Below are 24238 nucleotides of genomic sequence, written 5' to 3'. Positions count from 1 at the left end.
TGAGTGAGGTTAGCTTCTGGAACCACTTCTCTTGTTCATCAGTAAAGGATACAAGGGAGCTGCAGTAAATAACATCCAGTCTATACACTGAGGAAAGACTCTCGGCTGGAAGGCAATCAGTGAGCAGTGAGATGTTATCTATGCTAAGTTTCAGAATTGATGAAATATCTTTGGTCTCACATGAGTCCCAGATATCATCAGATAGAATAACTTGTGGCTTTTCATGTGATTCCCAGGTAGGATCATCTGAGAGCACAACATGAAGTTTTTCAAGCAAAGTGGGCATAACAAGTGATCCTCTTAACTTGTGGCAACGATTGATCTGTAGCCTAGAGAGGTGAGGGAATAATTGATGGCTTGTCTCTATTCCTGACCACTGCCTCCATTCAATCATGTCACTGAACAGAAGCTCCTCCAGTGAGGGGAATGTTGTAACATTGTCACCATAGAATCCAGGGCCAATATGCTTTACAGCTTTTAGAGATTTTAGATGCAGAATTCTGAGGAAAGGTAGTAATCCAAGTGGTGGCAAGGCTTCCCAACCCTGGCAATCCTCTAGTTCCAAATGTTCAAGATTGGATAACAAGGTATGGTTCAGCCAACTTGGAGATTTGATCCCCATATAGCCTGTGATTCTCAGCTCAGTGAGGTTGGGATGTGGCTGAAGAGCTTCAAGTACCTCTTCATGCTTGTCAGGGTTATTGTCTCTTTTCTCCAATTGTCTCCAGAACAAAAGCAATGCATTAAGGTGCTCTTTGTTATCTAACCTGGCCTGTATGCACTCTGTTGCACTTCCAACCATATCAAGATTCATAATGCTTAATTGTCCTCGAAGTTGCCTCATGTCTCTCAACTGTCCTAGCTCATATCCTTTCTTCTTCCTTACATGAAACTCTTTCAGCACTTGCAGAGATCTCAATCTACCAATTTCTCTGATAGTAGAAACTTTCTCCTGATTTATGTCTAGATAACGCATGCTTATTAATTTGTGCATTCCTGTAGGTAACGGGCTGCCTTGATGCAATAGCACACAAAACTGGAGACTCAACCCTTGTAGATGGTAAAGCCTGCAGACTGACTTCGGCAGGCCTAATAATTGACTGCCTGGGACTTCCAGATACCTGAGATGCTTCAAGTGACCAATACTCTCAGGTAATTCATCCAGCACTAGTTCATCCAGAACAATAACCCGGAGGCATTTCAATTGTTTCAATGCTACTTCTATGAAATTTATGAGATTGTCCCTGGAGAGGTTATCCAGTAAACTACCACTGACTACGAGGCTACTCAAATTTTTCAGCTTGTGTAGATTCTCATGGATGTTAGCCAGATTACTTGAACTAATATACATGTGCCGCACCGATCTGGGATTTCTGCTGGTTCATCATCTTCAACTCTAAAGTGTTCATGAGCAGACAAAGATTCTGCAAGGTGATGCAGCAGGTCATGAACCACATATATTTTAGACTGTTTGATCAATTCGGTGTCCTGAAAGAAGGACCTATATAGTAATTCATCAAAGTAGTCCCGACCTATCTCTTCCATTCTCTTCCCTGCTTCATTGGATTGAAGAAAACCTTGTGCCATCCACATTCTGACTAATCTGTCTTTGTCAAAGTGGTAGTTCTTGGGAAACAAAGAAAATTAGACAAAACACTGCTTCAAGGCTGAAGTAGGCAAGTGCTCGTAACTTAATTTTAGAGCTGGGAAAATGTCATCCTTCTGTTGTTCCACTTGCCACATTTTGCTTTCCATTATGTTCCTCCAGTGTTCTTCCTTTAGCTTGGACTTCAGTACACCTCCAATTGTCTTGGCTGCTAATGGTGAGCCAACAAGCTTTTTTGCTATTTGCTTGCCAATCAACTCCAATTTGGGATGATCATTAGGGTTAGCTTCACCAAATGCACATCTTTTGAAGAATTTCCAGTACTTTGCATCATTTAAACCCTTTAGGAATACCATGTTTTTGGCCTTGGTCCCCATCATATTTGCTACCTTTGGAATCCTTGTGGTTACTAAAACTCTGCTACCCTCTCTTCCAAAGTAAAATGGTTTCCTGAGGGTCTCCCAATCACTTCTTACCTCATTCCAAACATCATCAAGGACAACTAATTTGCTGCAAAGAAGCAAATTAAGACCTCTGCAGAATCATCAAAAGCAGATAAGGGGAGAGTGGTGCCAGCCGTATCTGTTTGGAAATAATGGCAGGTATGGTCCCGCAATTATTGCTAAAATGACAACTTGTAGTCATAAATTATAATTTCATTTAGACTAGCTGGTACCTGAACACAAACACATAGTTTGATATGATTTCTAGTGTGCCATTTGGAATTGAATGGGAAGAGTTGGGCACATAACTGCAGTTAACTTTGGCATTTGAATGTGCCATAGGATTCTGTGTATTTGATTGATCATCCAAAGACTGACTCATTCCTAACTCACCAACCAGATAACTCAGTCATCTAAGCAACCGATAACTAGACTAATCAAATTGCTTTGATGATTTACTTGCTAGTACAAAAATCTTGATTCTGCTCTAAATTTTAAGGTGTGTGGTAGAAGCAGCAAATTGGTTTTTCTAAAATCTTAGTTCATATGGTATGCATATCTGTAGTCAGGTTATTATTGCCACACCTGCTCATTTTCTGAGTTCCATCACCCAAACCCCTATGTCCTGGTTAATTGTAGAATGGTTGGCATGTTCAATCAGCTTAATCAAGTCCTAATGGCAGAATCTTCCATGAGAAGAAAAGCTGTTCATCATAAGCACTACTATGAGATCATCATGACTCTTTTTAATTATTTTCTATTAACATTCTTTAGTTTTGTGTCGTGTTCTTGGTTTGTCAGCTCTCATCTAACACAGACAAACTGACGTAGACGACATTCCCTCTTTTTCCTAGAAGGTGCATATGCTTGCGACTTTTATTGATATCTTCTTGTGCGTTGGGATCACTCGAGATATGTTGTGTTATGATAAGACTCGTTCAAGCCGCCATCCTGGACTGTGTATGAGGGATTGCAAGAGGGAAATGTTCTTGGAAACCTCTCCAGTTCCACGTCCAAAATCGAAAGGCCCAACATTCACAGCATGATTACAGCGTCTGATTTTGTTGATTTCTAAGGGAATCAAATTATGTTCCCTTTGTTGGCCAATTCCACCCTCGTTTGATCCAACGACTGAAAGTTTCTAGGCCAATACAGGCTTTTTGCCAAAAGTTCATTCTTCTAGTGATCTGGAAAATGGCTAAAAATTGAAGCACCATGATGATCATCTAGCGAAGCTTACAAAATGATGGATCTACGACCACAAAAAAAAAAAGACCACTAGAAATCAAATGTGAAATGATAGGTTGAATTGAGAACAAGGTAATCTCTCTCTTTATGCAAGAAATTTTTGTTTTACAATCTGAAGCACAGAGGGAGCAAGTTACAACAAGATTGAATTTTTTATTCCATCACCTTCCCTTAACATTGTGCATTAGCTAAAAGGAAAACATTATGCATCAGCCCAGACAGGTGAGTTATCATATTGCACCTTCAGAAATGCACATGCAGGACAGGTCGAAGGCGATGATTGGGACGAGAACTCATAGTGCACGATGATTTGAACCCATGCCTCACATGTACATACTCCTGGAGTTTTCATTGCACCGTCGCTGCAGGTCCAAATGCAATCATGAAATTTCATTCCACTGTCGCTGCAGGTCCAAATGCAATCATGAAACCTTGTTGACCACGATTCTTCTGGGGCAGAAAGTTGATCATCTACAAAGATGTTGAGCTCCATAGGCTACAGCTGATGCAGCTGTTGTTGAAGCCACCAACCAGCTGCAAATAAACACACAAGCACATTTGGTTATTCTTTCTTGATGGAAAAGATGAACAATAATAATTAACATGGTGAATGCATCCGACGGAGCAGCCAGAAAGATTATATTCGGTATCATAGGTATAAATATTGTTGCAGGTTGACTTATTGGAGTGTATGAGCTAAGAATTATACGCATACAAGAATGACAAATGGTGTGCAATACCTCAAGAAGGTTATATATTCCTGAGTTTCTGCCGAGCCAAAGTCAGGTTGCAGAAGAGCAGCAGCAACTAAAAGCAACTGGAGCACTGTGTTCACCTGCATTTTCCACTCTAAAAGAATTGAGACAGATTTCCTTACCCAAGAACAATGTGAACATATTCCATCAAAAAAGCATCATGTAACAAAAGCTGGATTAGATGAATAAAATTCGTACCTTACTTATGAGGAGAGGTTCTACCTTCTCCCTATGAGCCGCATCAAGATTGATAAATTCAGACCAACTCTTCCACTAAAACAGAAATTGTCAAAGAATTCATTAGTAAGTTAATCAGAATGAAACCTCTATTATAGCCTGTGCAGATGTTACCTCCCAACCCAGGCTAGAAGCTCTTTTATAAACTGCACCACTGACGAGAGCAACATCTCTTAGAACCACCAAGCCAACAAGCACAGCTTCAGAAGCCACAAAGAAAGTCAGGTGGTTTCCCATGTTGCTTTTTCCAAATACGGTTCTTGGAAACTAAAACTAGTGTCCCGATCTAAAATCAAAAATAAAAAGGAAAAACATGCTTTAAAAGGAAAACCTCTCTAATTGCCAATTAATCTTGGCTCTTCACTGGTAACATCAGCTGTGAGGTATATGTATATATAATTGTTAGATAAAGAGGTATAAGTTTTGCTAAATTGATTGCTTTGTCTATTAAATAAATAAACATAATTTGAACAATTTCACTGAATGAGCAATGGAACAAAAAAAGGGAAAATTTAAACATAATGTTCCTCAGTAAGTTGCAAGAAGATCCAGTAGTAAGGTTTTGATGATTGCTCACGATTTAAGAGCTCCTTCTCAACCATAGCTAAGGCAACACAGCTAATCAGAACCTGCACTGGCATAATTAAGAGTAAAGATAAGCACATTAACCAAAGGATCACTGGGTATCAGACAAGGAACTTCATAAGTCACAATCCTCATCCAAGAAAGTTTAACCTTGTCAGCAAGTGGATCAAGATAGGACCCAAACACTGAATTAATACCCATCTTTCTTGCAAGGAACCCATCCAACTAAAAGGAAAAAAAGAGACAAAATAAGAGTAATGACTACGAACTGGAAGTTGAGTGTACAATAAGTTGGCAATAGTAAACATGGAGTTTATGACCCACCCAATCAGTCGCTCCAGAGACAACCAATGCACCAAAAGCCGGAAGATACATATCGTGTAAAATCATCCTACATCAAGTACTTTGTTAAAATTGTGAAGGCAATATGATCAAGCATTGATTTGTTGATGTATTGCATAGTATCAAGATTCATATCATGTTCAAAGTGGCATTGGTAAAGGCATGAATGTGAATCGGTAAATTGATCTAATATACATACATAAATACAGTGGGAGTCAGGAAGCATACAACGTGGAAAGTTAATACAAAAACATGGATGTCCAACGTAAGATAAATAGAAGGTAGAATAATGCAAAAGTATAAATAACAACAATCATGAGATCGAACAAATTTTTCTAGCTAAAAGTAACAATCCTTAGCTAGTGTACTCATTAGCCAAAACCCTGAGCAGCCAATTTAATACTGAGCAGGGCTGTTTTGCAATTTCCGACTTCACTATACAGGCCATCTTTTGATATAAAAGAAGCAACTTCCTTTTCTTAATGAAAATGCAAACGGAAGCACCAGTACTGTATGTAGAATTTAAATTAAAGCAAATTAACTAACATGACCAATTCAATTGACCAACTGAATTAGAGTGTTTTCCATACACGTGCATCCTGCACCTTCAAATGAATTGGAGCAGATTAATTTCACATAGAGAAGGTTATAGAACGCACATGCAAGTGCACATTTTGCAGTTATCCACTGACCTTGGCACTATGGCTATATCCTATATCCAAGTCAAATCATTTTTAAGTTGTCACCGTACTGCAAAGTTTGAATTAGACCCTCACACCTATCTTAATGGCAGCCTGCATAGGATGAGTATTGAAACTCTAACACCTCTCACCGAGAAGGTATGCTCTTTCGTTCAAGACAAAGAACAGCAGCCACATTATCAATTTATTCAATATACTGCATATCAGTCAAACATAAATAATTATGATATCATATTTTTAACACACAAGATAAAAATCAACGTATTGCATACTTATGTAATCAATTACTGGGGGATGGTACACAGCTCTGATGACATCCAAACCTCAATCTCATAAGCAAACTCGATTGAAATTTCATACATGACCCAATTACTTGATGATTCTGGTTTCAGGAACTGAACCTGAAAATCCAGGTTTACTAGGTCACCAAGGTCTTCTTGATAACCCTTCTTGGAAGAAGAAGAAAATGGGCAATAGACCGGGGTGCTAAACAAAGGTGTCGTTTAGAGTTGATGAAAAAGGTTATTTCGCTCGATTTCGCACTTGCGAGAAGACCATCTAAATCACAACCCTCTTTCCAGGCACAAGATCAAACAATTCCAGCAAACAAGAGCACGACATCAAAATTTTCTTTTGCATCTGTGTTACTAACTATAATGAACAAATTTTACAGACGAAAAACGTACCATCCAATCAGCGGACCGGACACCATCCTGCTGATCGAGATCAAATTTGGCAGATTCAGTAACTTGTCATGAATGACAACCTCGCTCACCTCTCTTCCAACACTCCCCTTCCCACTCCAGTTAACGACGTCCCCAAACCCCCTTCCGACCTCTCCCAGCGACCTTAGCCCCGACGGAATCGGAAAGCTCCGAACTTGGAGCAGATCCTTGGGGAAGATCGCGTCTTTTCCTCGCAGGTACAAGGGAGTCGCCGACTGCGACAGCATCCACGGGGGCGAGGAGAGGAAGAGGGGTCCCGAGAAGGGCACCCATCGGGAGGGCGGCCAGAAGAGCGGAGGGGGCACAGAAGTGAGCCGGAGGACGAAGGAGAAGGGGTTCGGAGCGGCGGCGAGAGCTGGAGACAGAGGAGAACAGGAGAAGGCGGCCAGGGGAAGGGGAGGAGCAGGGGCGCGGAGAGATCTTATTAGGGTTCTGAGAACCGCCATGGGCAAGCGCAATGAAGAGGAAAAGAAGAGCGGGTTAGGGTCTTTCCGGGGTTTTTGTGACGGTGGTAGGTGGCGCGTCGGATATGGTCGTGGATTCTGGCAGTTACGATCCATTGGGTACAGTAAGTAATTAACTCGAGGATTCAAATCAAATTATTATGCACAGTTTGACTGTAAACAATCAATTATGTATCATATATTATGTAACACTTAATCCAAAATATTTTTATCGGCATGAGTGAAGCCCGAATCTTACTCTATTCAAAGATCATCACTTTGATGTTTACCGACGCTGTAAGTATGGGATGATAATGTTTGTTGTGCTAATTTTATTTTTTTTTAGTGTTGGGAGGGTTAAGATCACACGTGGACTAATTCCTTTTCTCGGATCCGTCTTGGATTGCGTCCATGCACAAGGACAGAATCGGACTTGTCCGTCGAGCGTGCAAAGGCTGACCAATCGACAGGAAATGACGTTGTTGGGGCCCCACAAACCGCGTGTCCAGTCTTGCTCATACATACATAGATCATTAATTTTAATTAGATCAAAACTTGAGCTGTTATTGATCGACTATTCTTCGACAAAGCATTAATCCTATTATTAGATAGTTTTTTCTGTGACAAAGTAATTCACTTTTTGTAGTCTCCATTTATTATCTCAGGAGGTGGTTTCAGTACCGAAAATTATTGATGGTTTGGGTATTGATGAAATCTACTTAATTAAAATTGCTTTTATATGCTAAACATATATTAGTAATATTATTTTTATTTAAGTCACCATAGGTCACATTGATCCTTAGAATTTATGGTAAATACAATTAGATTTGGAGGCTTTTTCTTAAAGTTTTAGAAAAATATATATATATATTTCTAGTTATTCTCATATACCCCTATTAATTTCAAGTCTACTTTTATACATAATCTAATATGGCCTTTGAATTGTTTTCTCATGGATATTGAAATTATTAGCTGTTTTAGAATTTGTTTAGCCCCTCCCTCCTTAGCAGAATAGAAAGGAAAATAAATATCATGGCATTGCTATTATAAAATTTACTTTTTCAATTTTTATAATATCATTTATTATACATTCACAGCTATCCATTAGTGAATGTAATCTTCCTATGTATCCTTTCTAAAAACATTTATTTTATCTCTCCTAAAAATCTAATCATCGGAGAAGACGTGTCAAAGAGAATCCTATGCCAATCGATAATTGAAGCTACCGGTACTCGGTGACCACTGAATAATGGGACCGATCGTGTTTGGTTCAGACGAAAGAGAGGTCTCTGCCAATACAAAACGTTGGTTTTCTTCAGTTGGAAGCAGCTACCAATAGAGAATGCTTTGGCGCACCGTGTGGCCGCTGTCGCCGGTGAAAGAAGAAAAGTCCTCTCTTGCATTAGCAGGTCTTTTGGGCACCGAGGAAGAAAGATCGGCTCTCCTTTTAGATGTCGACCGCACTGACGATCGGAGGATGGTTCGCACAAGGCTTCATCCAGGCCTTGCTCGACAAGGCCAGCGATAGCGCCGTTCAACAACTTGCCAAGCGCGGGGGCCTGCAGGACGACCTGAGGAAGCTGCAAACAATTCTGTACACGACCAGTGTCATGGTCGACACTGCAGACATGAGGTATGAGAAGAACCCCAACCTGCGGAAACTGATGAAGCAGCTCAAGGATGCTGCTTATGATGCGGAAGACTTACTAGATGAGCTCGAATGCCAAGCCCTGAAGCAGAAGATCCAGCACGGAGGAGAACAGGCAAGTGACCTCTTTTCTGTAGCCTTCAATATGTCTGGTTATGACGCCGGGACTAAACTGAGGGAGATCCAGGGGAATTTAAGTGAAATTACTGCTAACATGAAGAACACGATGGAACTCTTAAATTTGCATGATCCAGGGAGACGATCAAACATGAAGTTGCCTTGTAGAGAAACAAGCTCTTTCTTGACCGAAACCAGAGTGTATGGCCGAGACAGAGAACTGGAGAAAGTAGTAGAATTGTTGTCGACCTCAGTCGAGAAATCAGGGCCCGATATCAATAACTTGTGTGTTCTACCTCTCCTCGGCATCGGAGGAATCGGGAAGACTACGCTGGCTCAGTTCGTGTACAACGATGCCACGGTCAGGAAGCACTTTGAGTTGAAGATTTGGGTCTGTGTATCCGACAGTTTTGACGTGAAGAGACTCACCAAAGAGATTATAGAATCTGTCACCAACGAGAAACAATCTGATCTAATGAACTTGGACACTCTTCAAGTGATCCTAAAGGTGAAGATTGCGTCCAAGAGGTTTCTGCTTGTCCTCGATGATGTGTGGAGCGTTGACACTCACGGTCTGGACGAGTGGCAAAAACTGTGCACGCCGTTGAGGTTTGGAGCGCAGGGCAGCATGGTCATGGTGACCACTCGAGATTTGAGGATCGCTAGCATTGTTGGCACGATGAAGGAAATCTTGCTCGACGGTTTAGAAGATGACGATTACTGGGAATTGTTCAAAAAGTGTGCATTCGGTTCTTTGAATCCCGAGGAGCATCCAGAGCTGGAGGCTATCGGAAGAAAGATCGCTGGCAAGTTGAAGGGCTCACCACTGGCGGCAAAAACAATAGGAAGCTTGTTGCGATCGAATGCGAACAAGGGATACTGGAGAACTACTATGGAGAGTGAAGTATGGGAGCTGCCACAAGATGAGAATGGCGTTCTGTCTGTCCTACGGCTGAGCTATCGATATCTTCCTGGGCATCTCAAGCAGTGCTTCACTTTTTGTTCTCTGTTCCCCAAAGCCCACGAATTTTACCAAGATCAGTTGATCCAGATATGGATGGCAGAAGGGTACATCACGCCGGAAGAAAATAAGACGGTGGAAGAAGTAGGAAGAAGCTACGTTTGCGAGTTAGTCAACCATTCTTTCTTTCAAGCATCAGCGGACGGGGATTATTATGTGATGCATGACCTCGTACACGATCTTGCCCAATATATTTCAGTGGAAGAGTGTTACAGGATAAGTGATGGCAAGTCCAAAAGGATCCGTAGTATGATTCGACATCTATCAGCAGAATTAACTGACGGAACGAAGCTGATGGAGTTCTCCGGTTATGAGAAACTGCGGACCCTCATGATCAACTGTAACAGAAGTAGGTTTCTGTGTTGGCCTAGAGTGGAGAGCTGCTTGTTGCCCCGTGACATGTTGAAGAGACTGAGAAGCATCCACGTGCTGGTATTGCAGAACTGTGGCTTGCCGGAGTTGCCAGAGACGATCGGTGACCTGATACACCTCCGGTACCTTGACGTGTCTTACAACGCCGGCATTCAGAGGTTGCCCGATGCACTTTTTGGCCTCTACAATCTGCAAGCACTGTTGCTGTGGGACTGTCAATTACAGCGTCTGCCCAAAGGCATGAGCAACCTGATCAACTTGAGGCATCTTTCTGCAAGCTATGAGATAGTTTCTGAGATATACGAAGTTGGGAAGCTTACTTCTCTTCAAGAATTATCTGCATTCAGAGTGCTCAAGGATCACGGGCACAGACTTGCAGAGCTAAAGGGCTTGACACAGCTTCATGGAACACTTCGAATTACAAACCTTGAGAATGTCGAGAGTCGAGAAGAAGCCGCCAAGGCTAAACTGAGCAACAAGGAGTACATCGATGCGTTGGAGTTGGAATGGGCATCTGACGACGACGGCTCCAGTTCGGACGACAATGAGACACCGGTCGAGGAGGGCGAGATACTCGAAGGTCTCCAACCACATCATGCTCTCAAATGTTTGAGGATCACAGGGTACCACAGCGCCAGATCCCCTGGTTGGTTAAAGGCTCAAGTGCTATCGAACTTGGAAAGCGTGATACTAGAAAACTGTAGAACGTGGGAGGATCTTTCATGTATTGGACAACTAACTAATCTCAAGGTTCTTCACATCATGGGCATGCCATCGGTAAAAAAGATAGGCCATGAATTATTTGGCCCGCAGGGTCGGTGTTTTCTCAGGTTGGAAGAGGTCGTGCTCAGAGACATGCCGGCATTGGAAGAGTGGTCATGGATCGAGGGCAGAATGTTGTTCCCTTCCTTGCGTAAACTCGAAGTCAGAAAGTGCCCCAAGCTTCTAATTTTACCTCTCCTTCCTCCTCCATTTACAGAACTCGAGTTAAGGCAGGTTGGGTTGGCGCAGCTCTCGGGATCACGGGAAGGAATCAATGGAAGTGGAAGGACGTCGGTAAACCCGAGTGACGCGGAGGAAGAATTGCTATCATATCACCTACCACATATCAATTCCATTAAGATATCGGAATGCGGAGAACTCCTGTGGCTGCCTGTGAAGAGGCTTAAAGATCTCACCTCCCTTGAGGACTTGTCGATACTTGGCTGCCCCAAGCTGATGAGCACGAGGAGAGATGAGGACATAATTGACCCCCTCCTCCCACCCTCAATCAAGCAACTAGAGTTGACTGACTGTGGGAATCTCGGCAAATCGCTCCCCGGCTGCCTGCACAACCTCACCTCACTCACTCAATTGTTGATACGCGATTGTCCTTGCGTAGTGTCTCTTCCAGTGGAAGCTCTGCTTCGTCTGGAACAACTTGAGATCCTCACCGTTATGCATTGCATCGAGTTGATATCCATCGAGGGGTTAGGAGTTCTCAAATCGCTCCAAGGGTTGAGGATCTCGGGATGTCCCAAGCTTTTAGTAAATGAAGCAGGGGACGAGCAGGGGGAGGGCTTGTCACTTGTTGACTTGGAAATCGACGACACTGCCCTGCTCAAACTATCGCCTTTAAGAAATACACTTCCGTCCATCCGAAACCTCACAATATCGTCCTCTCCTCAAGCCGTGATGTTCGACGGGGAGGAGCAAGAGTTGTTGCGAAGCTTCACGGATCTGAAATTACTAGAATTCTTCAGTTGCAAGAATCTACGATCGCTGCCGACAGAGTTGCACGCGCTTCCCTCCCTACAAGATTTGCATGTATATTATTGTCCACAGATACAGTCGCTGCCGGAGATGGGCCTGCCGACGTCCCTCAAGAATTTACAGTTCGACTGCTGTCATCCGATGCTGACGGAGCAGCTGGAAAAGCACTTGGTGAAAATGAAGATCTCAGGTCGATTTAATGGAGATTATTAAACGGGGAAGGGACGTGAGGTACATCGGTCTGTTGTACCACCGCTTCCCCACACAGCTGCGGCTCCATTTGTGTTCCTCTCTTGTTCTTCCTCCTGTCATTTTCGACTTCCTTACTCGTTCTGCATCGGAGAGTTATGTAAGCAACTCATTTGTTATCTACACAAAAACATATTATGAAATTAAACAAAATTAATTAATTTTTTCTTGACTTATATAATTAATCCAGAATTAAACAAAGCCAATATAATCCGACTTGCTTAAAATTTTCGTTGCATTTCAGCTGCTTTCCTGAATGAAGTTTTTCTTTCTAGTGTTGCCTCAGTTCAGAATTCATTTTCTTTTTTAGGTTCAGGAATCAGGACTATATTGACTCTTCATTACACATTAACTCGTTAGTAGATTACTCTCCTGAGATTTAACTTGTCATGGTTGAATTAAAAGATAACAGAAACACATGTCGACGCTGAAAGATTCGCAAGGCAGCATACGAGGCATTAGATGTGGTCCGATTCATTGAGTGGGCTTCGGCCCAAGTTTCCGTTTTCCTGTACGAAGCCATGAGGAAGATACGTATCTACCAGATCGTACGATACCTCCTTGTCTACTCTCCTCGCCTTGGAGCTTAGAGTGGGACGCTATTTGCGTATCTAGTCACAAAAGGGGAGCGGATCGAGTAAGATTTCATTTATTTGGCACGCTTTTGATGTGAGTTTCGTTGCCCTTCGGGGGCTTACCCATCTTGACCTACCCGCCCTGCCATTGGATAGATAAGTACCAGGAGGCTGAAGGTATGAGAATCTGGTATCGGCAGACGCGTAAAAATTAATGCCGACGTCTTGGGAGAACGGTTTGGGATTCTCTCTGGCCGTATTGGACGCTTCCGAGTTTTGTCGGACGGTTGACCGTTTGGGATACGGCAATGGACGGCTGAGATACAGAAAATTTCACGGTTTTCATTTAAATTAACAGTTGGATAAAATACATGTGCAACGTTCTATGCTCGTGCATGGCTATCGCCAAAATCCAGTTATAAATCGGGATTTTTGTCATCATTTTCTTGCATCCTCTTCGTTAATTCCTTCTTCTACCAATCTCGATCCGATCCAGGGTTGGCGAATCCAATTAAGGGAAGAACCGAATCCGATTCGGTTTGGGGTTTAGGATTTAATTACGAGGATATTACAGGTAGGTATCCGAGGGCGGGTGTAGAGGTGATGCGGATATCTTGGGAGAATGGTTTGGGATCCTCTCCGGATGTAAGTATCGATCCCATTTGTATGAGACGGTTCACGGCAGGGGATGCAGTGATGGATGGCTGAGATACCGAAACTTTTCGGTTTTCTTTAAAATTATAGGTGGATGAATCCTTACGCAGCGTTCTCTGTTCGTCTGCATCGCTGTCGCCGTTATCCATTTCGACGCGGAAATCCAGTTAAAAATCGGATTTTTCGTGATCGTTTTCCGCATCCTCTCAATTTCTTCTCCTTCAGATATCGATCCAGGTAAAGGAAGATCCACCGGGTGCGAAGAATCGAATTAGTGAAGAACCCAATCGCGGCGGAGCAATGGCGGCGGAGCTCTACGAACTCAGCAATGGCACCATCACCGTCAAAATAACCAATTTCGGAGCCACCATCACGTCCCTCCTCGTTCCCGATGCCAACGGTGCTGAGTTCCTGACCCGATTCCCCGACTCTTATTCTTCTTCAAACCCTAAAGGCTCGTCTCCTTTTCCATTGCTATAACCTGAAGTTGACTCTTTTGTTCTGTTCTGATGGGTTTTAGGTAATCTTGCTGATGTGGTACTTGGTTTCGATACCGTGGAACCGTATCAAGTAAGCTATTCCAATGAACATGATCATTTTTTTAGTTTTGGATTTTGTCGTAAAAGAAAGAAAAGAAAGTATTAAGATCCTTCTTTTAGTGTCGGAACGATTCGTCAACATTTCTCCTTTCTTGTGACGTAAGCTGTTCTGTCCCTTGGAGGTGATGGTTGAACTTGACTTTGTTGGAACTTTGTCCAACATGTAAGTCCCTCGTTTCCCTTACACTTCTTTCTTGGTCATCTCTTCTCGTCATCATTTAAGTAACCATTAGGTTTGTGGTTATACTTTTTACAAGGTATCAGGAGAAACAGAAGCCAATTTCCGATTCCTTTTAGTGTAAAATTGAGATTTAATTATCAGAAATGATGAACAAAATTCCTTTTTGCCTTCATTCTGTAGCTAATGCTGCAAATGCTGGAGGAGAACCTGACTTTGTAGTGTTGCCTAATTTCACGTAATAACCATCCTTGGTTATGAATGTTTGTCATATCTTGACACATTCTTCCCTAATTCAACCCTCACATAATTGACGACAATTTTCAAGCGTGCGAAATCAGGTGCCTTGTGTTTGAATTCCAGAAGTCTCTGGGCTATTCTCATTTGTTTGTAGAATAGAAAATGACATGTAGAGAACCAAGTGATGTCAGGGAAACCATATCCATTTAGTTCCTGAAAGAAGATAATTATGCATATTCATTATGAATGGCAGATTAGCTCTACAAATATCATAGAATAGTGTGGGTGAAATGTAATGCTTCTGAAACTTGATATAAGGATGTTGGATATCCATTCGAGACAACAGCGCATATCTAATAAATCTATTGTCCATTGAACTTAAATTCGGATCTAAACTAAGCATCTGAAATCTAATATCTTTATAGTACAATTATGTCATGCTTACCTTTTATCTTATCAATGCTTGTTCTGTAGTGTGCTTCATAAAATGATTTTGTTTATTTGATCTCATTTTGAAGCATATAGTCGATAATCTGATATGTTTCTGCTTTTTTGTTGTGGTCCTGATCAGAAAGGTGCGGGACGATACTTTGGATGTATAGTTGGACGGGTCGCCAATAGGATCAGAGAAGGAAAATTTACACTTAATGGGTTGGATTATTCATTGCACATCAACAATCCACCAAACAGCCTTCACGGTAAAACTGAAATCCGATTGCAGAATTCTGATTCTACTTCTTCTATCGATTGTTTTGGTTTCTAAACAACTATAAATCAACAAACAATCTGATATGTTCCTGATTCCACTTTAACTGTTTAAATTAATGCAGTTCTTTATTCCGTACTTTTTAAAGTTGGATAGGAATAGTTGCAATAACTGATCTGTTCAATTATTTTCTTCAGGTGGGAAGATAGGATTTGACAAGGTACTTTGGGAGGTTGCGGAATATAACAATGACGAGTTCCCATCAATAACCTTCAAGTACCATAGCAAGGATGGAGAGGAAGGTAAGACCATACTTGAATCGAAAAGAAAAATAAAAGGAAATGATGCGAGAATCATCTGAGTGGTGGAATCTCCAACATTGAGAAAACAGGTTACCCCGGGGATCTATCTGTCATCGCAAAGTATTCACTCCCTTCCGGCACATCATTGAAGCTCGAAATGGAAGCTGTGCCAACGAACAAAGCCACTCCGGTCAGTTTGGCTCAACACACTTACTGGAATCTAGCTGGGCATAACTCCGGACATATTCTCGATCACTCGATTCAGATATGGGCATCTCATGTGACTCCTGTCGACGAAAATTTAATCCCGACAGGCGAAATCATGCCAGTCACTGGTACCCCATTTGATTTTACTTCAGAAAGAAAGATAGACAGCAGAATCCATGAAGTTCCAGTTGGGTACGATCACAACTATGTGCTTGACTGTGGAGAAAAGAGATGTGGCTTAAAGCATGCAGCTAAAGTAAAAGATCCTTCCAGCTCAAGGGTTCTCAACTTGTGGACTGATGCGCCTGGTCTGCAGTTCTACACTGGCAACTTCGTAACCGGTGTTGTGGGTAAAGGTGGCGCAGTATATGAGAAGCATGCAGGCCTATGCTTGGAGACACAGGGATTTCCAAATGCCATTAACCAACCAAACTTTCCATCTATTGTCGTTCAACCTGGAGAGAAGTACAAGCACACCATGTTGTTTGAATTCTCCACTGTTTGATTTCGTGAATCTACTGTTTTAGTCAACCCTTTCTGAGGGGTCGAAGGCAGGCCATCTTAGCTCAGTCGTATCATGCGCAAATAACTTTAAGGAATAAGAATGATGCTAATTTTGTCCCTTTAACTTTGTTGTGGATGTTCCTGCATGCAGTGTTGGAGTGGCAGTCTGAAAACAGAAATCGAATTGATTTGAATGGCTTATGATAGTGAATTAGGCATTTGGATTGATTTGAATGGCTTATGATAGTGAATTAAATTGGATTAATGTTTATTAAATTAAAATCGATTTGATTTGATTCAAATCGATTAATTGAACTAAAAAGAGTATTTGAAGCCAAGACTATTTAGGATCTTTAAAATCGGTCATTGGTGAACTCATTCCCATCGAACCAATATTGAATTGTTTGGATTCTGGTTTAATTTTGATTTAGTTTGATGTTTTGATTAGATTAGAACATTGGAAACAGGAATAATTGACAACCGATGATATGTTATATTTGTCTCTTATATTATTTCTCTAAGAATTCTACCAAGAGAGAGAGAGAGACTATTAACATAATTTGAAATCAGTAAGATCATAATCTTATTGATTCAAATGAAACGGAATTTGGCTTCTGAATTATGCAAAAATATGCATGCTACCGTTTGTCCGGTCCAATCATCACATTTCAGGGCTTAGCCGGTTCGTCGGCGGATAAGATCGGACCGATTCCGGTCCGGTTTATCTCCTCGCATAAGCGGCGGGAACGAGGCGTTGTTGACCGTTGACGAAAGAAAGAGAAGAAAAGAACGACTAAAAGTGAAGACTCGACGTCAGTTGTTCCTGCGGAGCGGAAGTAACACATTAAAGTTCACAACAAGACAAGACAACTAAACCTTTTCTGAATCGAAATGTGCTAGCCTTTGCCACGAAAACAATTTAACAAAATAGCTTCTCGAGAACAACGGATGGCAGTCCGACAGGGAGTCATGGGGAAAGTCTAAGATCCATTGATGGCGACGCTTTACAGCTTTAAGTCACTCCGAGTTTGCGCCCTTTGGTCCGCTCCACCAAAAGAAGAGAATTTATACCCCTCTTTGTCTTCCTCTTTATCTTTTTGGTTGATTTATTCAGCTCCTTTTAGTACCTGGAGCCAGGAGTGGTGAGAGAGGAGAGAAGACCCAGCCACCAATCCTCATTGGTATGCCTAACTTTTTCTTTTCTCATCATTCTTAAAGGTGTTCTTGTAGGATTTTATGATGTCTATGATGGATTCAGTAATGCGCCAATGTTATTTCATTTTTACTCATTTCTTTGTTTTTCATTGTCTTCTGTGCTTTCGATGTTCTGCTTCTATCCTTTTTTTTCTCATCGACTTCCACAGTCTTCTTGTCCAAAGAAAATATGTCCGGAGAAATAGGGAATATAAGATCGTAGCTAGTTTCCTCTGTTTGGTTTCAGTCTGCTAGTGTCCTCAGGTTAATGATACATGTTATTCTTTACTCCTCTTGTTGTTATAAAAAGTATTACCTTCCAATTTTTCTTTGGAGTATTTGTGAACGAGAGATCTCAGAGAGTTTTGTAGCAATAGAAACTGCGATCAAAGTTTCCCTTATGCTAGGTTTGGTTAAAAGCAGTTTTGAACTTCTATCCTCTGATTAAAAACAACTTTTGAGAGTTTCGATTGCATGCGGAGGAAGATGATAAGCACATAAAAGATATATTAGTATTGTTTATGGAGATTCCGAGAATGCTTGTGAGGTAAGTTGTTGTTAGAAGAGAGTTGCAGTAATATGTTTATGCAACAGGCAGGGAGGACACAATTAGGTTCCTTTCAAGTTTGTCCTTTAGTTTTCTTTGACTTGATTCTTTGCATGATTGTGTACACCCTACAATGTTTGTCACTTCATTAGGGTCGACAAGAAACAATCATCTGAGTGTCCAAGATCTTGTTCTCTCTTTTCTTTTTTCTTTTTTTTCTTTTTTTTCTTCCCCTCTTTAAACGCCAATGGAGCAAGTCTCAAATTCAGTTTCAATCTTTCATCTGACAGGCTTTTATTGAAGTATCTTTCCTTTTTTTTCCGTATATTAATATAGCATTCACTTCACCTCTCTCTGGTGTTATTATCTGTGGATGTATGTTCAACAAGAGTTGAGTCCACATTGTATCTTACTAATGCATCGAGATGTATATGTTCTGCTAAATTATCATATAGTGATTTTAATCTTGTAACGAGAAAAGATTATACGTGTATCTGATGCTTATTATGTGATGTTCAGGGTATTTCTGGTGATGACTTATATTATGCCGTTTAGCATGATGGCCTTCGGGGCTTTCTTCCATCTTATTGCTATCTACAGATATTATTCATGTTTCTTTGAGAGAACACTGGAGCTGAGTTCATGATGTGCATAATATTTGTATTAGCATTCTAATCCTCAATTCTTTTCATATTAGATACTGTGGCTAGTTTTTGATTGTGAATGATGATCGTCATGATGGCCGGTGTTACCGGTGGAATTCCAATATCTGTATCCTTTTTGCTTCTTTTGTAATAATTAAGATGCTTTTTTATGTTACCTTTTATGAGTCAAACGAAGTCGGTCTTTTTATGAGCAATGGTTAAACTAAATGTGCAGTGAATAGACTAACTTTCCATTAAACTTTATGAGAATTTCTCACCAAAAGCAGTTGTAAAAACTATGCAACTCTGAAAACCAAACTTACCAACCTGACAAAGTTCCTTTTTTATATCAGCATCAGATGCCTCAGAAAGAAGATGCCACCAATGATGATGGAGGCTCTGTCAAGATCGGCACAACCGGCACAATTGGCTCCTTGATGACTCGAGAAATAGAATCCATGAAACAAGCATCTTCATCTGCTCAAAGAAAACAACAAACTGGTCCTGTCTCCGTACCCTGTGGTGCTAATCCTAGGAAAGCATTGCAAAGGAGAAACCAAACTAATGAGTATGGCAGCACCGGCAGTAGCAGTAGTGGAACTGGACATACACATTGTTCAAACCATGAAGATGCTCAAAAATCCCAACATACCCCACGAAAAAAGGGACACCGCCATGCTCCAATTCTAAGATCAGATGACAGCCCTACAAACCGAAATTTGGACACTGACAAGGTGGAAAAAAAAGTTCACACTTACATGGTGAAAGTAGTAGATCTAAAGTGCGGCAATCCCATGAGCAGCCGGCTCAAGAAGCTCAGCTTCTCCAAGCTCTCCGAATCCATCTCCTAGCCCTCGGGCAGTTTCTTCCTATCGGTCCTCAGGTTCCTCCTGTAGCCGCTTCCTGCAGTTCTCTCAATTCGGCTTGTATCAGCAACATCCATGGCAGAACAGATACTGGGAAGAAATCCTCCAGTGGCTGCCACCTTCTTTTTCTTCTTTCCAACTGCTCTACTTGGGCCTGGCTTTTGCTTAGATCCTCCACTGGTGGAGGCTACGTCTATGCTCACTTTATGCTGTTTCTGGTTGGAGACTTGATGGCAGTCCAGATCTAGCCGCTGGAGATATTCCATCTCTCGTGAGACCAGCCATCCTATTGTTCCTTGAGCACCCACCTCCACCGGAGCTCGCTCATCAGCCATTGTTGCTTCAAGGCAAAATGGGAGGATGATGGTAAAGTAGCTTTGAATGCTGTCCTGGCTTGTTGAAAGTAGTCTTTTGTTGTGCTTTGTGGTTGGAGGGGCGGTTGGTGGTTGCCTTTGACATAAATGCATGTTTAGCAAACACAAGACGAAATTGGAGGATGATGATGGTGTCCTCTACTGCAATGCACGATTCGGCTAATCTTTGCCTGCTTAATTGATCTTTCTACTGTTATTAGATGCTGATACTTTTGCATGTTATTAGATTCGGCATTCCACCTGTTTTGCTGTCTTAAGATCCATTCTGATACTTTTGCTGTCTTATTGATCCATTCTGTGCAGAACGAAAATAAAATTAAAAAATTATTACTAGAAAGGATACTAGTAAAGAGAGGATGAGGAAAATCAATTTCATATAGTAGAAAAAACTTTGGAAGATATTATTTCTTTTTTTATGATTTTATAAACTTAGAGGAGAGCTTTATTTATTGTGTAGGTTTTCTGAAAATAATCATCATTTGTTTGTTTGTTGCGCATTACATATGAAAGTGGACAGTTGATTAGTCCTTTTTTTTTTTTCTTTTGCAGAAAGTTAAAGAGTAGAGGATGCAGTTTAAATCAGAACTTAGAACTTTATTAAAAGCTTAGTGAATAGATATGATAATTTCAACTTGGTATATCTGATAGGAAAGGACAGACAAGAAAGGAATGGTGATAAGCTGGTCCACCCCTGGGTGGTGATTGGATGATCCCTTGGAGGATTGGTCATCAGCATCAGGAGAGCCCCAGCCTTTCCTTTCTCACTCCACTTATCTGCTCCCAACTCTTCCACGATCACACACTCCGATTCCCAGCTGGCTATCATCCGACCCTCGGTAGCTCAACCAACTTGACGACTCCCGAGATGAATCCTGCTGTTGCTATGGATTTGTGTCATCCGACACACCCCCTGTTGTCTATGATACGATCCATTCCCGACAGAAAACCCAATGTATTCAGCTTAACCACACAGAAAGACCGGGTGTAAAATCGATTCGAATATAATTCCCACGGCTCATTCTCTTCTTAATCTAATCCTAATTTATATTTGAGAGGCGTAGAAGCTATACAAAAATATAAAGAAAGGCAACAAGATAATTTTTTTTACTGTGAAGGGTAAAATGTGAAGGGTAAAAATCATGGGATTCCAAAAATATTCTAATGTGAAGGGTAAAAATGTGAAGGGCAAAAATATAAAGAAAGGCAACAACGCAATAAGATATTCTAATGTGAGGGATAAAAATCATGGGATTCCAAAGAAAAGAAGGAGAACAAGACAGAAAAAAAAAAAAAAAAAAAGACAAGAATAACACAGAAAGTCTGTTCTCAATCATCTAGCAGTGCTTTCATCTCAAATTAGATCAGATCTATAGTAGATTCTTACTGTGATTACTTGGGGAGAATTAGGGAGGATTTAGATATTATGCACATGATCCTTATATCCCAGATATTGTCTTGTGATTGTTGCTAGGGTTTTGGGTAAGAGATTGAGATTTGTATATTCATTATTATAGTGGATTATCTCTAGTTTGTCCCGTGATTTTTACTCTTCATATTAGAGGGGTTTTCCACGTATGAAAGAAAAACAGCTAGTAACAAAGCTTTTTTGATCAAAAAACTTGTGAACCTAAAATATAGAGAGGGTACTTCTATTGCTAAGCATTTGAATGAAATGCAGACTATTACTAACCAGTAATCCTCTATGAAAATGTCTCTTGATGATGAGTTACAGGCATTGTTACTTCTCAGTTCATTACTAGAAAGTTGGGAGACACTAGTGGTTTCCCTCAGTAATACTGTGTCAGATGATATTGTCACAATGAGTCAAGTAACAAGTAGTTTATTGAATGAGGAGTTGAGAAGAAAGAATTCAGCAACATATCAGAATGATTCATAAGCACTTATCTTAGAGAACAAAGTCTAGAAGCAGTTCACGCATGGGTAGGAGCAAGTCAAGATTAAGAAAAGATACTATTTGCTATAATTATGGTGAGAAAGGACATTACAAGAACCAATGTAAGCAATATAAGAAGAGCAAGAAAAAAGGGAAAAGAAGTGGAGTCTATAGAGTCAAAAGATAATATCACAACTATAGGGTGGTGATTATTTGATTTTATCTCATTTTGATGATATTTTTTCTTGTGCGTGTCAGGATCTTGAGTGGGTGATTGACACAGGTGCTTCTTATCATGCTACACCACGAAGGAAGGATTTTGCTATATATAGGTCTGAAAATTTTGGTGTTGTCAAGATGGGCAACTATGGCACAGTAAACATCATTGGCATAGGTGATATCCATTTAAAGACCAACCTTGGCTGCAAATTGGTGCTTAAGAAAGTGAGGCATGTGGTTGACTTGAGGCTGAATTTAATTTCAGTTAAAAAGATTAGATGATGAAAACTATGATAGTAGATTTTATAAAGGGCAATGAAATCTCCGTAAGGGTTCTATTGTTATAGTTAGTGGAAAGAAATGTTATACTTTGTACAGGTTGCAGCCTAAAGCTTATGGTGAGCAGTTAAATACTACAGAGAAAGATTTCAGCATGGAGTTGTGGCATAGGCAACTAGGACATATGAACAAGAAGGGGCTGTAAGCTCTTTCCAAGAGATAAGTATTGCCAGGCCTCAGATGTACACATCTGAACCCTTGTATTGATTGTTTAGCTGGTAAACAACACAGAGTTTCATTTGCTAGTCCTGTTATGTCTAGAAAAATACATACCTTAGACCATGTTTATATTATGTATGTGGTCCTTTGAGGACAAAAACTCCTAGTGGATCTGTTGATGTTCCTGGTATAAGTGGTGCATTTTATTTTATCACTTTTATAGATGATTTTTTCAGGAAAGTTTGGGCCTATGCTTTGAAGACCAAAGATCAGGTTATTAATGTCTTCAAAGAGTTTCATGCTAGGGTTGAAAGGGAGACAAAAAGATAATTAAAATACATAAGATCAGATAATGGTGGTGAGTACACAGGATTATTTAATGATTATCGTAGGTCGCAGGACATCCAACATGAGATGACAGTTCCTGGTACACCTCAACATAATGCTATTGTAGAGAGGATGAACCGCACCATCATGGAAAAGATCAGATGTATGCTTTTACAAGCCAAGCTACCCAAAAGGTTTTGGGATGAGGCTTTGAGGACTGTAGTTGATGTGATCAACTCATCACCATGTACAGCCCTAGATGGTAATGTTGCAGAGCTTGTATGGTCAGGGAAAGATGTTTCCTACAAGCATTTGATAATGTTTAGTTGTCGTGCATTTGCACATGTTCCAGACAATGAGAGGTCCAAGCTGGATGGTAAGACTAAAGAATGTATTTTTCTTGGTTACTCACATGATCAGTTTAATTACAGGCTTTGGGATCCAGAAAAGCAAAAGATGTTCAGAAGCAGAGATGTAGTCTTCTTTGAGGATCAAACCTTTGAAGATTTGAAGAAGAAGACACCGGCCAAGGCTTCTGTAGAAGGATTAGCAGATTATAACCCAGTTACTTCTCCAGTATATCAGGGTGATGGGAGAGATGTGCAGGAAGATGGTGTAGAGCCTAATGTTGATCTACCTATAGGACATGTTGAGTAAGAAGAAGTTGGAGAGCAACTTCCTACAGAACCTCAGTAGAGAAGATCTTCTAGACAATGTCAACCTTCCAGAAGATACTCTACAGATGAGTATATAATGTTTACTGATACAGGTGAACCAGAGAGTTACCAGGAAACAGTTGAAAGTGAACAGAAAGAGAAGTGATTAGTTGCTATACAAGAAAAAATGAATGCTCTTCAGAAGAACCACACTTATGATTTGGTACTACTACCAAATGGAATGAAGGCCTTGAAGAACAAGTGAGTTTTTAAGTTGAAGACTCAAGAATATTGTTCTCAACTAAAGCACAAAGCTAGATTAATTGTGAAAGACTTTGGTCAAAAGAAATGTATTGACTTTGAAAAGATTTTTTCTCCTGTTGTTAAAATATCTTCTATTTATGTTGTTCATGGTATTGCTGCTAGCCAGAACTTGAAGGTTGAGCAGTTAGATATGAAGACAGCTTTCTTTCATGATGATTTGGATGAAAAATTTATATGGAGTAACCAGAAGGCTTCAAAGTCAAAGGTAAAGAGAATTTTATTTGTAAGTTGAATAAGAGCTTGTATGGGCTAAAGCAAGCTCCAAGACAGTGGTACAGAAAGTTTGATTCATTTATAACAGAAAATGGATATAAAAGAACAGCTTCAGATCATTGTGTATATATCAAATGGTTTGATGAGAATTTTATTATTCTCTTACTTTACGTTGATGACATGCTTATTCTTGGGAAAGATATGTCTATAATTGACAGGTTAAAGAAGGAAGTGAATGAGTCTTTTGCAATGAAGGACATGAGGCCAACAAAA

General features: G+C 40.6%; 4 protein-coding genes across 6 annotated transcripts; 3 read left to right on the top strand and 1 right to left on the bottom strand.

The window, feature by feature from the left end:
- Positions 1–3353: 3353 nt before the first annotated feature.
- Positions 3354–7158, bottom strand: LOC135584861 (CDP-diacylglycerol--glycerol-3-phosphate 3-phosphatidyltransferase 1, chloroplastic-like). Its single transcript, XM_065113565.1, has 8 exons — positions 6604–7158; positions 5199–5265; positions 5025–5099; positions 4867–4918; positions 4404–4489; positions 4251–4325; positions 4038–4132; positions 3354–3831 (listed from the first exon to the last, which is right to left on the bottom strand). The coding sequence occupies exons 1-8, from the start codon at positions 7086–7088 to the stop codon at positions 3765–3767; spliced, it is 1002 nt and encodes a 333-aa protein (XP_064969637.1). The 5' UTR covers positions 7089–7158; the 3' UTR covers positions 3354–3764.
- Positions 7159–8355: 1197 nt separating this feature from the next.
- LOC135615281 (putative disease resistance protein RGA1) lies at positions 8356–12330 on the top strand. The gene has a single exon (XM_065113564.1). It carries the CDS (start codon positions 8537–8539, stop codon positions 12206–12208), a length of 3672 nt encoding a protein of 1223 aa, XP_064969636.1. The 5' UTR covers positions 8356–8536; the 3' UTR covers positions 12209–12330.
- A 1097-nt stretch (positions 12331–13427) lies between these two features.
- On the top strand, positions 13428–16300 carry LOC135584873 (uncharacterized). Its single transcript, XM_065110610.1, has 5 exons — positions 13428–13873; positions 13994–14043; positions 15062–15188; positions 15394–15498; positions 15588–16300. Exons 1-5 carry the CDS (start codon positions 13774–13776, stop codon positions 16208–16210), a joined length of 1005 nt encoding a protein of 334 aa, XP_064966682.1. The 5' UTR covers positions 13428–13773; the 3' UTR covers positions 16211–16300.
- Positions 16301–17246: 946 nt separating this feature from the next.
- Positions 17247–20041, top strand: LOC135584877 (uncharacterized). 3 transcript variants are annotated; one of them, XM_065113561.1, is made up of 2 exons: positions 17247–17390; positions 18948–20041. In XM_065113561.1, the coding sequence occupies exon 2, from the start codon at positions 18954–18956 to the stop codon at positions 19443–19445; it is 492 nt and encodes a 163-aa protein (XP_064969633.1). In that variant the 5' UTR covers positions 17247–17390; positions 18948–18953; the 3' UTR covers positions 19446–20041. The 3 variants fall into 3 exon arrangements, with proteins under 3 accessions (XP_064969633.1, XP_064969634.1, XP_064969635.1); XM_065113562.1 differs by lacking the exon at positions 17247–17390 and adding an exon at positions 17482–17667; XM_065113563.1 differs by lacking the exon at positions 17247–17390 and adding an exon at positions 17713–17950.
- The last annotated feature ends 4197 nt before the right edge of the window (positions 20042–24238 follow it).

This window comes from Musa acuminata, chromosome BXJ2-6 (assembly GCF_036884655.1).
Source record: "Musa acuminata AAA Group cultivar baxijiao chromosome BXJ2-6, Cavendish_Baxijiao_AAA, whole genome shotgun sequence".
Lineage (NCBI taxonomy): Eukaryota > Viridiplantae > Streptophyta > Magnoliopsida > Zingiberales > Musaceae > Musa > Musa acuminata.
This window is presented reverse-complemented; position numbering and strand designations above follow the sequence as displayed.

Excerpts from the sequence above, each read along its gene's own strand:
- LOC135615281 (XM_065113564.1), top strand. The coding sequence starts at position 8,537 with ATGTCGACCGCACTGACGATCGGAGGATGGTTCGCACAAGGCTTCATC.
- LOC135584873 (XM_065110610.1), top strand. The coding sequence starts at position 13,774 with ATGGCGGCGGAGCTCTACGAACTCAGCAATGGCACCATCACCGTCAAA. Across the intron at positions 15,189-15,393 it reads TCCACCAAACAGCCTTCACG|GTGGGAAGATAGGATTTGAC; the intron begins GTAAAACTGAAA and ends TATTTTCTTCAG. Across the intron at positions 15,499-15,587 it reads TAGCAAGGATGGAGAGGAAG|GTTACCCCGGGGATCTATCT; the intron begins GTAAGACCATAC and ends TTGAGAAAACAG.
- LOC135584877 (XM_065113561.1), top strand. The coding sequence starts at position 18,954 with ATGCCTCAGAAAGAAGATGCCACCAATGATGATGGAGGCTCTGTCAAG.
- LOC135584861 (XM_065113565.1), bottom strand. The coding sequence starts at position 7,088 with ATGGCGGTTCTCAGAACCCTAATAAGATCTCTCCGCGCCCCTGCTCCT. Across the intron at positions 4,919-5,024 it reads TTGATCCACTTGCTGACAAG|GTTCTGATTAGCTGTGTTGC; the intron begins GTTAAACTTTCT and ends ATGCCAGTGCAG. Across the intron at positions 4,490-4,866 it reads TGAGAAGGAGCTCTTAAATC|CTGTGCTTGTTGGCTTGGTG; the intron begins GTGAGCAATCAT and ends TGGCTTCTGAAG.